The following is a 14,565-nucleotide window of genomic DNA, read 5'->3' on the forward strand; positions in this document are numbered from 1 at the left end:
CTTTCGCGTTCGGTAGCCAATAGGATCGAAGAAGTGGCGGAAAAACGATTCCGCCTCTGGAGATAAACCTTGACTGGCAAATCAGATAACCAATCAAGAACGCTAGTTTGTACCCCTTGGGAGGCACCGAGCTCCGTCGTCTCGTTTCCGGCGGTCGCGCGCTCTTTTCTCGGGACGGTAGAGGCCGTGTAGCGTCGCCGTTACTCTGAGGAGAGAACAGTCGGTAGAGGGTGAGTTTTGGGACGACTTAGTTCTTGGTTGAGAAGGGAGTAGGATTTTTTGCGGCAAGAGGCTAGGGCGAGGCTAGGTTTGGAGGGAGGTTGGCCGTTCGTTCCAGGGCCCCTTGAGGCCTTGTCCCCGCCGCCACACGGCCTCAGCCCACCCGCGGGGGCCCATCGCTCTCAGCTCGTCTTGCTTTCTGCATTAACCTGGTTCCCGTTGCCTTTCCCGCTCCATTTCTTTGTGCGACTCATCTTCGATTCTGATCCGTGTCAGTAAGTTCCCCGGCCCTTTAGCCGCCCTGGGCCTGAGGGTGTGGAGTCTATTATCCGAGAGCCCTGAAGTCGCGGCTGGAGGAGGAGGCGCTTTGTCGGCGCTCCTCCTCTCAGCCTCGCGAGGCCATTAATTCAGAATGAGAAATGTCCCCCCCCCCCAGCGATGTTTATTTGTCAAAACTCTAAGCTGGGAAGTTCATCTGCTAGTCCAGACCCCGCGGCTTCCCTAGTAAGGTTCCTGTATGTTTTTTTTTTTTTAAGTCTTGTTGCCTAGTTACTCGACCCATTTACAGCATCACTTTTTAAAATGAAAGTTTACTTTATGGGTTTCCTATTGGGTATTTTCCACTCTGTGAAACTCTTGTTGTCATCTGAAACCTTTCTTTGTGTTCTTAACGGAGAAGTTGAGGTTAGAGACGACTTGGAGGTACTTTGCTATCTTCAACTGAAGTTGAGGTAGGTGTAGGGGGTAGGATTGCCAGGTAAAATATCGGACGCCCCGTTAAATTTGGATCTCACATAGACAGCAAAATTATTTTTAGTTTACGTTGCATGGGACTTAAATACTAAAAGATCATTTTTAAAGTCTGACGTTGTGTATTTTTATTTGATAAATCTGGCAACTCTCGTGGGGGCACTGGCTAGATTTATGCTGTGCCTTTGTCCAGCTTCCTTGTTACTAAATGAAAGGTCTTAAGAAACTCCTGGAAAAGTACCTTACCATATCATTGCATTCTACTACAGCTTTCAGACAGGTCCATATCCGTGCAACCGTCTGGGTTGGTAGATTTTTACCAGATTTCCCCCCAACGGCTTCCACTTAAGAAGTTGATCTTTTCCTGAAAACTGATTTCAAATATGTGTGATGTAGTGTTTGGTCTTGTACCTAAACCACATTTGTGCGGTTGTGCTGTGTCCAGTAGCCCCAGTCTTTCTAAACCAGCAGTGCATAGTTTCTCTAAAGAAAAGTCCTTCATTAGGGTTAGTCTTTGGGACAGATAAATAGACAAATCCTTGATGCTGATCTTTGTGTTTAGTTCTTAGAGGCCCAGTGGTTAGGGGACAGTGAATTTATTGCTCACAAGAGATTTCTGCATGTATTTCCAAATTCTCTTGGTGGTCATCATCAGAAATAAGTGATAAGGACAGTACTTACTAAGTACTTGTTACTTTGTGGGCAAGTGATTTATACAATATTATTTAGTCTTCACCATTGAATACCTTTCTTGGGAAAGAATAAACTGGAAGGAAGGATTGGAAGGATTAGCATCGCGGAGACATTTATTCAAAAACACAACTGTAGGCAATTTGGTTGTAAAAAATGATTTTTGCTCCAATCTGAAACAGAGGAGGAAGAATGTAATTGATGATATTTGTCTAACTACAGCACCAACTGAATGTAGAAATACGGATAGTGGTTGCCAGAAGGGACAAGTGCTGTGTATACAATCTCTTTTAGTCTTTAAAATAAACAGCCCTGTGAGGTTGCCGTTGTTACCCTCTCCTTACAGGTGAGGAAACTGAGGCTCAGAAGTTAGGTGACATGGCTAGTCAGTTTGTTGGACTCTAAACTTTGAATTCAAGGTGAGTTTGATTACTAAGCTTGTAGCATAGTGATGAGAATGAGCTTTAGAGTTAAACAGATGTGAGTTCCACTCCTTGCTCCATCACATTTGGGTAACCTTAGGTGGGCATCAGTTTTCTTATCCAGGAGAGTAATAGTTTTGAGCTCAAAGTGAGATCATACAGACTTGGCACAGTGCCTGGCATATGATGGTTGTTAAATATCTGATATTATCATCTTAACCACCAGGCTGCACTTTCTAAAACCGAAAATAACCTCCCTTGAAGTTATCTTATATGGTTTAGAACATCCTAGCACTTTTTCTTCAAGGAGGTAGATCATTTCTACTAAGAAGTTGTAAAATGGCCTTTTTGAGAAGGAGTGGTGAAGTTTGGTTAAGATGTAAATACAGAGTTTTTAATATTTCAGTTTTGAATGGATCTTTGTAAGGATTTTTATTAATGTGTAAATATAAATTGTGAGTTCCTGAATGGGATGCAAGATAACTGAGGCTGGGGCCACTGACTCCCATATTAAAGGCTGGAGAAAAAAAGAGGTTCCTTGGATTCTAGCCAGGGGTGAGAAGTTAAGAAGACCTAGTTGGAGAAATGGCTGTGAAGATAACTCAAGTTTCTGGTATAGGCCAATTTGGAGTTGGGAAGGGAGGTGTTTAATAGCTGGGAGTCAAGAAGTTAAAGATCTGATTCTAATGCCAACCTAACCCTATCCCCAACTGTTGCTGGGGTAGACTTCATAAATTTTGTATGTTATAATAATTTCCTGTTTTTATGTCTCATTTTTAGAAACATGATTTCCTTTTTTTTTTTAGAGGAAAAAATGCTGCACTCTGGTAAGAGTAACAAAGATTGAATTATTGTAATTTTAAGAATTTATTATAAGGAAATAGTTTAAAAGAGGTATAAGCAAGAAGATACTTACTGCAGCATTCTAATAGGAAAAAGATGAAAACAACCTTAATGTCTCATAGTAGGGGGGTAGTTTAGTAATTTAGTATATATCCACATGGACCTTGTGTACCTGATAAAAATTATAATTATGTTGACATAGAAGTGAAGAAAAACTGAACATACAATGGTGCAGTATAACTGCATTATATTGAAATGCTAATATGTGTTTTGGAAGGTAAATAAGTAAAAATAGAAATTGTGGAAGGTATATTTACTCATGGATGTGCCTAAGATTTAGCTATGAACATTTTTTAGAAATAGTGGTGAAAAAACAGGAATAACCCAAATGTCTAACACAATAGGTGCTTGGTTTACTGCTGAATACTTTGTGCATTAAAAATTAATGTAGAAGAAAAAATAATACAGAATATTGACATAGAAGCTCTTCATCATGTAATAAAGTAGAAAAGGCAGGTTGCAAAGTGGTTTTTATATTTCACTTAGAGTACATGCAAATAAATCAGTGACTGGAAGGGTAAATGTTAACTGACTTTTCTGGTGGTGGATTTTTGTTTTAATATTTTTGTTTCTAAATTTTCTATATTAAAGATACATTTTGCAATAGGTACCTTGTTAATGAGAAACATAAGATTGATGAAATGATACAAATGAGATTCAAGTCTTGGCTAAAGTGTCAGCTTTTCCAGTGAGGGTTACCTCTGCTCTGTTTAAAATTGCAGTCTTACCAGACGCCTGGGTGGCTCAGTTGATTAAGCCTCTGCCTTCCGCTCAGGTCATGATCCCAGGCTCCGGGGATCCAGTCGTGGAGTCCTGCACTGCATCCTGCATTGGGCTCCCTGCTCAGCCGGGAGTCTGCTTCTCCCTCTACCCGCCCCCCCCTCGTGATCTCTCTCTCTCATTCTCTCTTAAATAAATAAAATCTTTTAAAAAATTGCAGTCTTACCCCTTTCACCCCCTATCCACTTTGCCCCATTTTTTCTTTATTTTCTAGTAGCGCTTACCTCTCATTAAGTACTGTGTAATTTAATTATTATGTATATTTTTGTCTTACTAGAAGTTAAGCACAATTGAAGGCAAGAATCCTTGCTTTGTTCATTGATGCATTCCCAAGTACCTATAATAGTGCCTAGCAGATAGTAATAAGCATTCAGTGAATATTTGTTGGGTGAATTAGTAAAAAAATTAAAATTAGTAAATAATGATCAATAACTTATAAACAGGGCAGTTTTCATTTTTGCCTGCCTTCTGGTCCTAGTCTACATTCATACATTTTTTGGGGGAAGAAAAAACCCTTTTCCTCTTTCTTAAAACTTTCCCTTTTAAAACATCAAACATTTTTCTTTTTTTAAAGATTTTATTTATTTATTTGAGAGAGAATGAGCAAGAGAGAGAGAGCATGAGTTGGGGGAGGGACAAAGGGGGAAGTAGATGCCTCGCTGAGCGGGGAGCCTGACGCAGGGCTCAGATCCCAGGACTCTGGGATCATGACCTGAGCCAAAGGCAGACGCTTAACTGACTGAGCCACCCAGGCGCCCTAAAACTTCAAACATTTTTCACATTTACATGGTCTTCATAATTTTTAATGCTGTGTAACACTCCACTGAATAGATGTATCATAATTTATTAAAAACCATACCTCTAATTTGGGGTATTTTAAGTCATTATTTTGTTACCGTAGAGGTCATGGCAGTGACTATTTCATGGATGTGGTTTTTGAAATTATATTCTTTGGGGCGGTGGCAGAGGGAGAGGGAGAGAGAAATCCTAAGGAGGCTCCACGCCTAGCCCAGAGCCTGACACGGGGCTGGATCTCACAACCCTGAGATCATGACCTGAGCCAAAATCAAGAGTCAGATGCTTAACCTACTGAGCTACCCAGGCGCTCCTAAAATTATACTCTTATGGTAAATTTCTAGGAGTAGAATTTCCTGAGTTACAGAATATGAACATTTTGATAGTTCTTGTTATTACCTGTTTTATGAAACAGTTTGGACATAGAATTTGATAATTATGTTGTTTTAGTTTTGGAGGGAGATGATAAGAAATGTATTAGGAAAGCTTTTATATACATAAAAGTGTTCTCATGTACCCATCATCCAGAATCAGTAGTTATCAAGTCGTTGTCACATTTTCTTCATCTGAAAAACCAGTTTTCTCTATTTTAGAGGAATCATAAAATGTTAACAATAAGCATTCATGAGAAGGTCCCTCGTTGCATTTTTCCTTCAGCTAAATTCTGACTAGAAGATCTTGTGTTTAGGGGAAAGATTTAGGATTGCTTTGCCCTTTTATTCCTGGAGAACTGTCCTTAAATGAGGAAGAGGGTCCTCAGTTTGTTGACCAGATCAATTAGAAAATTTCCATTTTAAAGCCATCAACTTTCGAGTTCACTCTAGATTATACTAGGAATTTTCATTTTGTTTCTTTTAATCTTATGTTAATTTTTAGATGAGATTTAACATTGTGATTGTATATTCATCTTTTTTATTTGATGCTTTCAATGCTTTGGTAGCCACTTATCTTCATTGTGATTAATAACCATATTTACTGAATGCTTACTGTATTTCAGTATTGAGCTAGTGTTTTCACATATTTATGAATCCTCGTAGCCATCTTGAGAGGTAGGTATTTTTATTATCCCCTTTATAACAGCTTAAGTTTGTGCAGAAGTGATTTATTAAGTAGTACATAGCTGGTGAGTGAGTACCGGGACCATGCTTCAAATCTAAGTATGTCTAACTCCACAGCCCATACTTTTCTGCTGTTCATTCCACAGTATCTACTGTAGGGTAGGACTGCAAAGTGCCAGATAACAAGATTTAGTAGTCCTTGTTCTTTTGATAAGTAGAATCTGTTTCCCTCGTTATGTTTTAATATTATGATAGGGCCAATTTTTAGGCGATAGCTTCTTTGGGGAAAGTAGTTTCCAGTTAATGTACAGAATTAGCGAACTGGAAGTTTCTTCAAACTACTCTCATGCAAGCTGTTCTTGTTTAGTACTTGTCTAGTTTCTGTGTGCAGCATAACTGCTAGTGTCTGGTTTTTTTAGGTTTTTGAGTAGTACAGCTTTGCCATACTTGTTCACAACAACCAGTTGTTTGAATCTGGCAAAAGCCAGGATATCAGAGATGATTATTGACATATAAATCATCAGGAAGGTGCCTGATTAGCCCTGCATGTATTTGATGGTCCACATTTTCGTTTTAGGGTGCAAAAATGCAGAGCAATAAAACCTTTAACTTGGAGAAGCAAAACCATACTCCAAGGAAGCATCATCAGCATCACCACCAGCAGCACCACCAGCAGCAACAGCAGCAGCCACCACCGCCACCGATACCTGCAAATGGGCAACAAGCCAGCAGCCAAAGTGAGTACATGCTTATAGGGGGGTAAGAATAGGTTCCCTCTTGGGAAAGGTTTCTTGGTTTTTAGATTAGTCTCTTGGTCTTATAAATGAATAAGCCTTTGTGGCACATCTTTTGCTCTTTTTTCCCCCTATTTACCTCTTAATACTTCTTAGGATAGAAAAAGGGTGATTCACTGAAACAAGGAGCAGACATGTTGGGTAGCAGATGAGTACAAGTTGCTGTGCTGTGTTGGCATATTCTGCTAAACAGATGTCTGTGTGTTTTACCTCAGAGCTTGGTTCTTAGAGGTAATCATCAGATGACTGGTAGTTAGAAAATATAGAACAAGTCTTGAAGGGAAAAGAAGTCTGGTACTGAGTGTTATACTTTCAGCCTGGGGTCTGTCCCAACCCATTTTTAATCAGAGTAAACATTCTTTAAAGGCACATTCCATTCATTCATCAAACTTTGAACACCTATTGTATGCCTCTAAAACTAGAACCAACCTCAACCCTCTTTTATTTCCAGAGATCCCTACAAAGAATACTGTTTCCTAACTTATTTTCTTCATTCCATTAGCCCAAGCATGAAAGAATGGGAAGTGTTAAGGTTATGGAGATTGGTGAGAGATTGGGAAATGGAGCAATTATGTTTCAGTCTTATTTTTTAAAAGATTTTATTTATTTGAGAGAGACCGAGTGAGCGAGAGCACGAGTATGGGGAGGGGCAGAGGGAGAGGGAGAAGGAGACTGCTCACCGAGCAGGGAAGCCCGATGCTGGCCTCGATCCCAGGACCCTGGGATCATGACCTGAGCCAAAGGCAGCCACTTAACCAACTGAGCCACCCGGGCGCCCCTAGTTTTGTATTTAAAAAAATGATCTCTTCTAACATAAGTCACCTTGACTTTTGACCCCAGTAGCTTCTGTACTGTCTTTCTGTCTCTTAGTCCGGGTGGCTTCTGACCCATAATAGAGCTATTGAGAAGTATTCCCAGATGTCTGCATACTGCTTTCACATTTTAAGGTGCAATTTACTGATAAGTGGTTAGTGGGTAGATTATATTGGGAAATGGTGTTTGACTTCTGTACAGCAGTTAGGTTTCCTAATCTGGGAGCATTTGTAGTTCTTTGAGAATGTGACTGTAGATCTCTTTGCCCAATCCTTTGAGTGACTGTGTGTATTCTCTCAGATGAAGGCTTGACTATTGACCTGAAGAATTTTAGGAAACCAGGAGAGAAGACCTTCACCCAACGTAGCCGGCTGTTTGTGGGCAATCTTCCTCCTGACATCACTGAGGAGGAGATGAGGAAACTATTTGAGAAATATGGGAAGGCCGGCGAAGTCTTCATTCATAAGGATAAGGGCTTTGGCTTTATCCGCTTGGTGAGCAACCATGGGCTTTTAGAGTATGTGCTCTAAAAGGTGGGGAAGTTGGGGAATGATGGATGTGGAAAATTAGGCAGTGGAAATAATTCTCAGGTGGTCTGTTTATTAAATGTTTAATAGTTACAGTTGGTAGAACAGGACAGAAAATACAGGTTTTATTTTTATTTTTCCTCATAGGTTTTTGTTTTGTTTCAAGGACAACATAGGTTTATTTGTCTAGGACACTGAGACTAAAATATGCCCTTTGGACCTTTTGTTTTAATTGGTAAATTTCAAACATACAGAGGTAGACAGAATAGTATAATGAACCTATATATACTCGATGCCCAGCTTCAATAATTATCAACTCAATTTTATTTTATCTTAGTATTGATTAAGGTTTATAGAATTCATTTCCTAAGTTCATGCCTATGTATTTTCTCACTTAAGACTTTTAAAACCATCAGGGGACAGTTTTATTAGTATCTATTTAAAAAAATTTTTTTAAAGATTATGTTTATTTATTTGGCGGGGGGAGAGCACAGAGGGAGAGAGAGAAGCAGACTCCCCGCTGAGCAAGGAGCCCGATGGGGGCTTGATCCCAGGACCCTGGGATCATGACCTGAGCCGAAGACAGCTGCTTAACCAAGTGAGCCACCCAGGCGCCTCTATTTTTTAAAAATTTTTGAGTTGTGCTAAGATACACATAAAATTTATTATTTAACCATTTTTAAGTGTAGATTTTTTTCATAAAAACTGATTTGATCAGGAAACATTTAAGTATATGGGGGAGGAACATTTCTGGGCATTACGTATATAAACAAGGAACAGAATGTGTTAGCAAGTTCACTAGATGTGGTGGTCAGAACTAGTTTTCATTGTAGATCTACCACAACTCAAGATTACATGGGCAAGTTATTTTTTCTGAGGTTCGAGGTTCCTCTTTAGTAGTATGAGAGGCGGTTCCCATTAGGGTCTATGGTTCTAAAGAGGTCTCATGGAGGGCATACATGATTTCTCATTAAACTTGTATGTAGCTAGCTAAAATTAAAATATTCTGGCTACTGTATTGTAAGGGTAGGTTTTAGGCTGGTCATTGTCTCAATGATCTGTTACCACTTGGGAGAATAACCTATGATACTGATGACCATGTAAGTGGTATTAACTTCTAGAACTTCCAGTTGATTTATTGCAAGGCCCTCAGAGCAATTAGACTATCCAAATGAGTTACCTGAAACATGTAATTTGTATTCTTTCAGTACTATTAAGATTTCTTTGTGTGTTTGTCAGGGATTGGGGGCAGGCAGGCATTTTATATTGGTCTATGCTACTTTAGACTCTTGATGGCTGTACATGTGGTCTTTGTCAAACTTATTCTCACTTTCTTACTGCTTCCTAGGAAACACGAACCCTAGCAGAGATTGCCAAAGTAGAACTGGACAACATGCCACTCCGTGGAAAGCAGCTGCGTGTGCGCTTTGCCTGCCATAGTGCATCCCTTACAGTCCGAAACCTTCCTCAGTATGTTTCCAATGAACTGCTGGAGGAAGCCTTTTCGGTGTTTGGCCAGGTGGAAAGGGCTGTAGTCATTGTTGATGATCGAGGAAGGCCCTCAGGAAAAGGCATTGTTGAATTCTCAGGGAAGCCAGCTGCTCGGAAAGCTCTGGACAGGTGCAGTGAAGGCTCCTTCCTGCTAACCACGTAAGTGAGGGTTGCTTTTAGAAATAGACCTTGGAGTACTACTTCCTTCAGTGGTGTGGGAAGGTAGCCTCTAGGAACCATGTTTTTGTGTTCACTTAAAGACTTTGGTTACTAATTCAGCTTTCTAGTAGGGTTTTCAGTGTAATCTTAAATTAATGGAAATAGTATGAAGATTAAGAAACTAACCTTTCAGTCATCTAGTAGGTTGTCGTTTAATCAGTGTTAAATCTCCCCTTTGAAGTCTTAGAACTCTGAAAAGTTGTTTTGTGCATGCAGCATCTCTGTGTTTATTTCAAGTCATTGTCTGGAGTTTTATAGGTATTGGATTATTTAAATTGCGCTTAGTATCCTATCTATTTACTTTGAACACCTCTAAGGCTGTATTCTGAGATTTAAAGCCTCATTCCATCCTATCAACCCCTGATTCCACATAATGCCATTGAAAGAACTTGGTTACTTGGGGCTGGGTGTAAAAACTCCTTCAGAAATATGTTTGGTTTTTTTTTTTTAAGATTTTATTTATTTATTTGACAGAGATAGAGACAGCTAGCAAGAGAGGGAACACAAGCAGGGGGAGTGGGAGAGGAAGAAGCAGGCTCATAGCGGAGGAGCCCGATGTGGGGCTCGATCCCATAACGCTGGGATCACGCCCTGAGCCGAAGGCAGACGCTTAACCGCTGTGCCACCCAGGCACCCCCAAAAATGTGTTTAATTGTACAGTCCTGATCCCTAACTACTTTATTGTGCCAGTGGCAGGTATAGAGAGGAAGCCTGGTATAGGGTATAGTTTGATTAACACTGAGCTTCTTTCTTTCTCCCAGATTTCCTCGGCCTGTGACTGTGGAGCCCATGGACCAGTTGGATGATGAAGAGGGACTTCCAGAGAAGCTGGTTATAAAGAACCAGCAATTTCACAAGTATGTGGTTCTGACAGATTCCCTGTTAGGTGCTTGTCTATTCTTAAACTTATAAAGGGAGGTGTCAAAGAGGCAGGATTTTCCTATAGGTATTCACTGGCAGCCATTATCTAGGCCCTCAGTAGGAATGCGGTGCTTAGTTGGGGGAGTGGACAAAGTTTTAATAACCCAGGAACCTTGTCTATAGGGAGCGAGAGCAGCCACCCAGATTTGCACAGCCTGGCTCCTTCGAGTATGAGTATGCCATGCGCTGGAAGGCGCTTATTGAGATGGAGAAGCAGCAGCAGGACCAAGTGGACCGCAACATCAAGGAAGCTCGTGAGAAGCTGGAGATGGAGATGGAGGCTGCTCGCCATGAGCACCAGGTCATGCTAATGAGACAGGGTGAGTGTAGGCCTGTAGGTCTTAAGCCTAGAACAAGAACAAAATGACTTTTTTCAGGATTTTTTTTTTTTTGTATCGGTTGTTAGAGAAAGGCCCAAATCTCTGCTTTTGTTCTCTGAAATAATTTGTTGATCTTGGTGGGCAAATGAGCTTGGAGATAGAATACTGGATTCTGTGGAGAAGGAAATAATAGGTTTGGCTTCATTTTTGGAATCTGGATAGCTCACATGGCCACTCAGGGATTATATATCCCCTTTGTTTTCTGGATCTTTATTTATGGAAAATTATTGGGTCTATATGAGAATGAAGAATACTGTGAATCAGTCTGTTGTTTATCTAGATTTGATGAGGCGTCAAGAAGAACTTCGGAGGATGGAAGAGCTGCACAACCAAGAAGTGCAAAAACGAAAGCAACTGGAGCTCAGGTAACTAACTCTCAAACCCTTTTTCTCTGACAACTCCAATAGGTAATGTCTCACTCCGGTTTCCTAGTACCGTGCTAACTCATGCATTTGTAAGTATCTCCTGGATGCTTCTCAAGTTCTCCCTTTGGATGGAAAGTGTTTCAGCTACCCATGATTCTAGGAATTACCCAGGGCTGCACTAAAGGGAAAACAGCTGAGTGCTGGTGTCGTGAGGCTCCTTTCCAAAAGGAGAACTTTTTTCTCCTGAATGACACGTTTGGGTTGCTTTAGGGCTGGACACATTTAACAGCGAGTTTCTTGGAAGGCTATGATAGTTTTCAATAGGCTCTTGATATCCCCTGTGAAGATACCCTGCTCAAGTTCTGGAGTGTCTCTGCTAAATACCTTGGTGACTCTCTGTAGGCAGGAGGAGGAGCGCAGGCGCCGTGAAGAAGAGATGCGGCGGCAACAGGAAGAAATGATGCGGCGACAGCAGGAAGGATTCAAGGGAACATTCCCTGATGCGGTATATCTCCCATGTGCCCATGATGTACCAGGCCAGTCATGATATGACAAACCCACCATGAGTTGTCCACTAGGACTGTAAAACATACCAGGTTATGACCAGTTTTTGTATTCTGTGAAACTCCTTTTAGAAAGAAGCATTCATAGGAAGGAAAGGTAAGGTTCGAAGGGGAGTTCTTGCTTCACAGGCAATTTAGGATAAAGAACTAGGGCCAGTGTTAACACAGTTCAGACTAAGTGACTGCATGATGGGGTATATCCAGTCCTATAGCAGCCTTAAATAGTTCTCTGATGTCCTTGGAGTTGTTGCACAGATTGAGTTTCTAGAAGAAGTCAGCTACGTCACCCCTTGCCTTTTACCTCTTCTGTTCCTAATAGCAGACTCTGACTTGTGTCCTTGTAGTTCTAATCTTGAACTCAACTGCACAACTAGCAAGGAGATGTTCGTTTTCCTCAGCTTGGCCTCAGTATACTTGGAATGTGTTGTCACTGTATTTGCTTCCCTTGGTGTGTGGTCCTCAGTGTATTGTGAATGGTAGAATGCAGTGTTGTCTTGGACTGTCTTGAGTATTTCTTATTTTTCAGAGGGAACAGGAGATACGGATGGGCCAGATGGCTATGGGAGGTAAGGACTTAGGAGGTTAATGGCTCTGATTCCCTTTTTTGTATAATTTCTGGTGAACTATGTGGCTTCTCAGACATAGTCCAGATTTAAGGGGCTGACATTTCTGCGAGCATCGTCGTTTTGCGGGGGCGGGGGGTAACACGTCCTCAGCTCAGAGGTCTTGTTGAATTGTTTTCTCTTGTACAGAAAGACTGACAGTTTCTGTCTCCTGTACTGATCACACTACTCTGCTTTAGGTGCTATGGGCATAAACAACAGAGGCGCCATGCCCCCTGCTCCAGTGCCAGCTGGTACTCCAGCTCCTCCAGGACCTGCCACTATGATGCCAGATGGAACCTTGGGATTGGTAATAAACTGCAGAGCCTTCCAGTAATTCTAAGTTGTGATAGGAGAGTGGATTTGCTTTCAGTTCCTGTGCCTGCCACAATTTTGCTACAGATAATCAGGTTTTAGGGCCACTTTTCATTAATGTAACCTCAAGGTCTTGATTTTTGAATCTTGAACAAACCCAGTCTCATACTTTGTTTAGGAGTTAAGTAAATGTCTTTGGCCAGTCTGACTGTTTAGTTGCTACCCTGGGTTAACGGGCTAACAGGTGTTTTGTTTGTTTTTTGTAGGGAAGGCAATGAAAGTTAGGTATTATCACATAAAATAGTAGATAGAAATCCAGAAGGCTTTATGGCTCATAAAATCCTGAGTTATAATGTCAAAAAAAAAATTTTTTTTTTAAGATTTTACCTATTTATTTGACAGAGATAGAAACAGCCAGCGAGAGAGAGAACACAAGCAGGGGGAGTGGGAGAGGAAGAAGCAGGCTCACAGCGGAGGAGCCTGATGTGGGGCTCGATCCCATAACGCCGGGATCACGCCCTGAGCCAAAGGCAGATGCTTAAAAGCTGTGCCACCCAAGCACCCCTATAATGTCAAATTTTTAAAACTGGGTGGATTTAAGGTTGCTGAAGAGTGCTTGTCCTTGTCGTATACTTAGTTCAGGAAAAAGGATTTAAGTAGAACTTAGTCTGGGAATTTACTATGTAATATTGGTTATTCACTAGGAATTGGGATAAAAAGGTAAAGGTAGGATAGTTAGGTGGGTCTGTAATTCAGACAGCCGCCTTTTCAGGGATAGCCACTAGAGTTCTAAACAGGCTTAGTCGCCCCTAGAACATCAAGAGCTTTGAATAGTCGGTGGAAATGGCCTCCAGGGGAGGGATTACAAATGGGTGGGAAGCTTGGGACATAGGTTCTATTGTAACATTGCTCTTTTTTTCTCTTTAAGACCCCACCAACAACTGAACGCTTTGGCCAGGCTGCTACAATGGAAGGAATTGGGGCAATTGGTGGAACCCCTCCTGCATTCAACCGTGCAGCTCCTGGAGCTGAATTTGCTCCAAACAAACGTCGTCGATACTAATAAAAATTTCAATGTCTAGTTTCCCAAAAACCCTTAAAAGAAGGACCCTTTTTTGGACTAGCCAGAATTCTGCCCTGGAAAAGTGTTAGGGATTCCTCCCAATAGTTAGGTCTTCCTTGCCTGTACTATTCTGAGGGAGTTTGCTGGAGGTTGAGGGCAAGGGAGGGGCGATATTTAACAAATCAGTTCTGTGTGGTATATTGTTTAACCAATTGATTCTGTGTGGTGCATTCCTGAAGTCTCATGTGATTGTTGAGGGCCTGGGGGGTGGGAACCATGGCAAAAATGGATCCAGTTAGAGCCCCCATTAATCTTGATCATTCCATTCTTTGTACATCCTGTTCTATTTGCTTTCTCATTATACCCTCCAACCCCAGAGACACTGCCACATACACCACAAAAACAAACATCCCCCAATGACCTTAGCCCCATTGTTCCATTCACTCGCAGGTGGGAATTCAGGCAAATGTCCACAGAGGTCACAGACAACATACGTACGGTTCTGTTATACCCCATATATTACCCCTTCATGTCCTAAGGAAGACATTTTCTCTTAGAAATTTTCATTTTAGTGTATCTTTAAAAAATCTTGTGTTAAGTTGCCTCCATCTTTTTTCTTGGGTTGGGATAACCCAGGAACGGCCCTTTTGTGTCTATGATGTTGCTGTTCACAGCTTTTCTTGATAGGCCTAGTACAATCTTGGGAACAGGGTTGCTGTATGCTGAAGGTCGGACAGTAGCTCTTAGCCTTGCCTATCTTAGGTAGTTATGCTGTGCATTTTTTTATTGGTGTACCATGTTTGATTTGTCCCTGATATCTTTGGAGTTTTTCTGAGAAATGGAGCAGTAATACAGCATCAACTTATTAAAATACGTTTTAAGCCTTTTAATTTTC

At 41.1% G+C, this 14,565-nt stretch overlaps 1 protein-coding gene across 1 annotated transcript; it reads left to right on the forward strand.

The window, feature by feature from the left end:
• The first annotated feature begins 18 nt into the window (after positions 1–18).
• On the forward strand, positions 19–14,560 carry NONO (non-POU domain containing octamer binding). The gene is made up of 11 exons (XM_011237047.3): positions 19–230; positions 6,195–6,354; positions 7,525–7,718; positions 9,100–9,401; positions 10,223–10,318; positions 10,506–10,702; positions 11,043–11,127; positions 11,530–11,632; positions 12,217–12,256; positions 12,493–12,602; positions 13,536–14,560. Exons 2-11 carry the CDS (start codon positions 6,204–6,206, stop codon positions 13,668–13,670), a joined length of 1,413 nt encoding a protein of 470 aa, XP_011235349.1. The 5' UTR covers positions 19–230; positions 6,195–6,203; the 3' UTR covers positions 13,671–14,560.
• Positions 14,561–14,565: the final 5 nt, after the last annotated feature.

This window comes from Ailuropoda melanoleuca, chromosome X (assembly GCF_002007445.2).
Source record: "Ailuropoda melanoleuca isolate Jingjing chromosome X, ASM200744v2, whole genome shotgun sequence".
Classification (NCBI taxonomy): domain Eukaryota; kingdom Metazoa; phylum Chordata; class Mammalia; order Carnivora; family Ursidae; genus Ailuropoda; species Ailuropoda melanoleuca.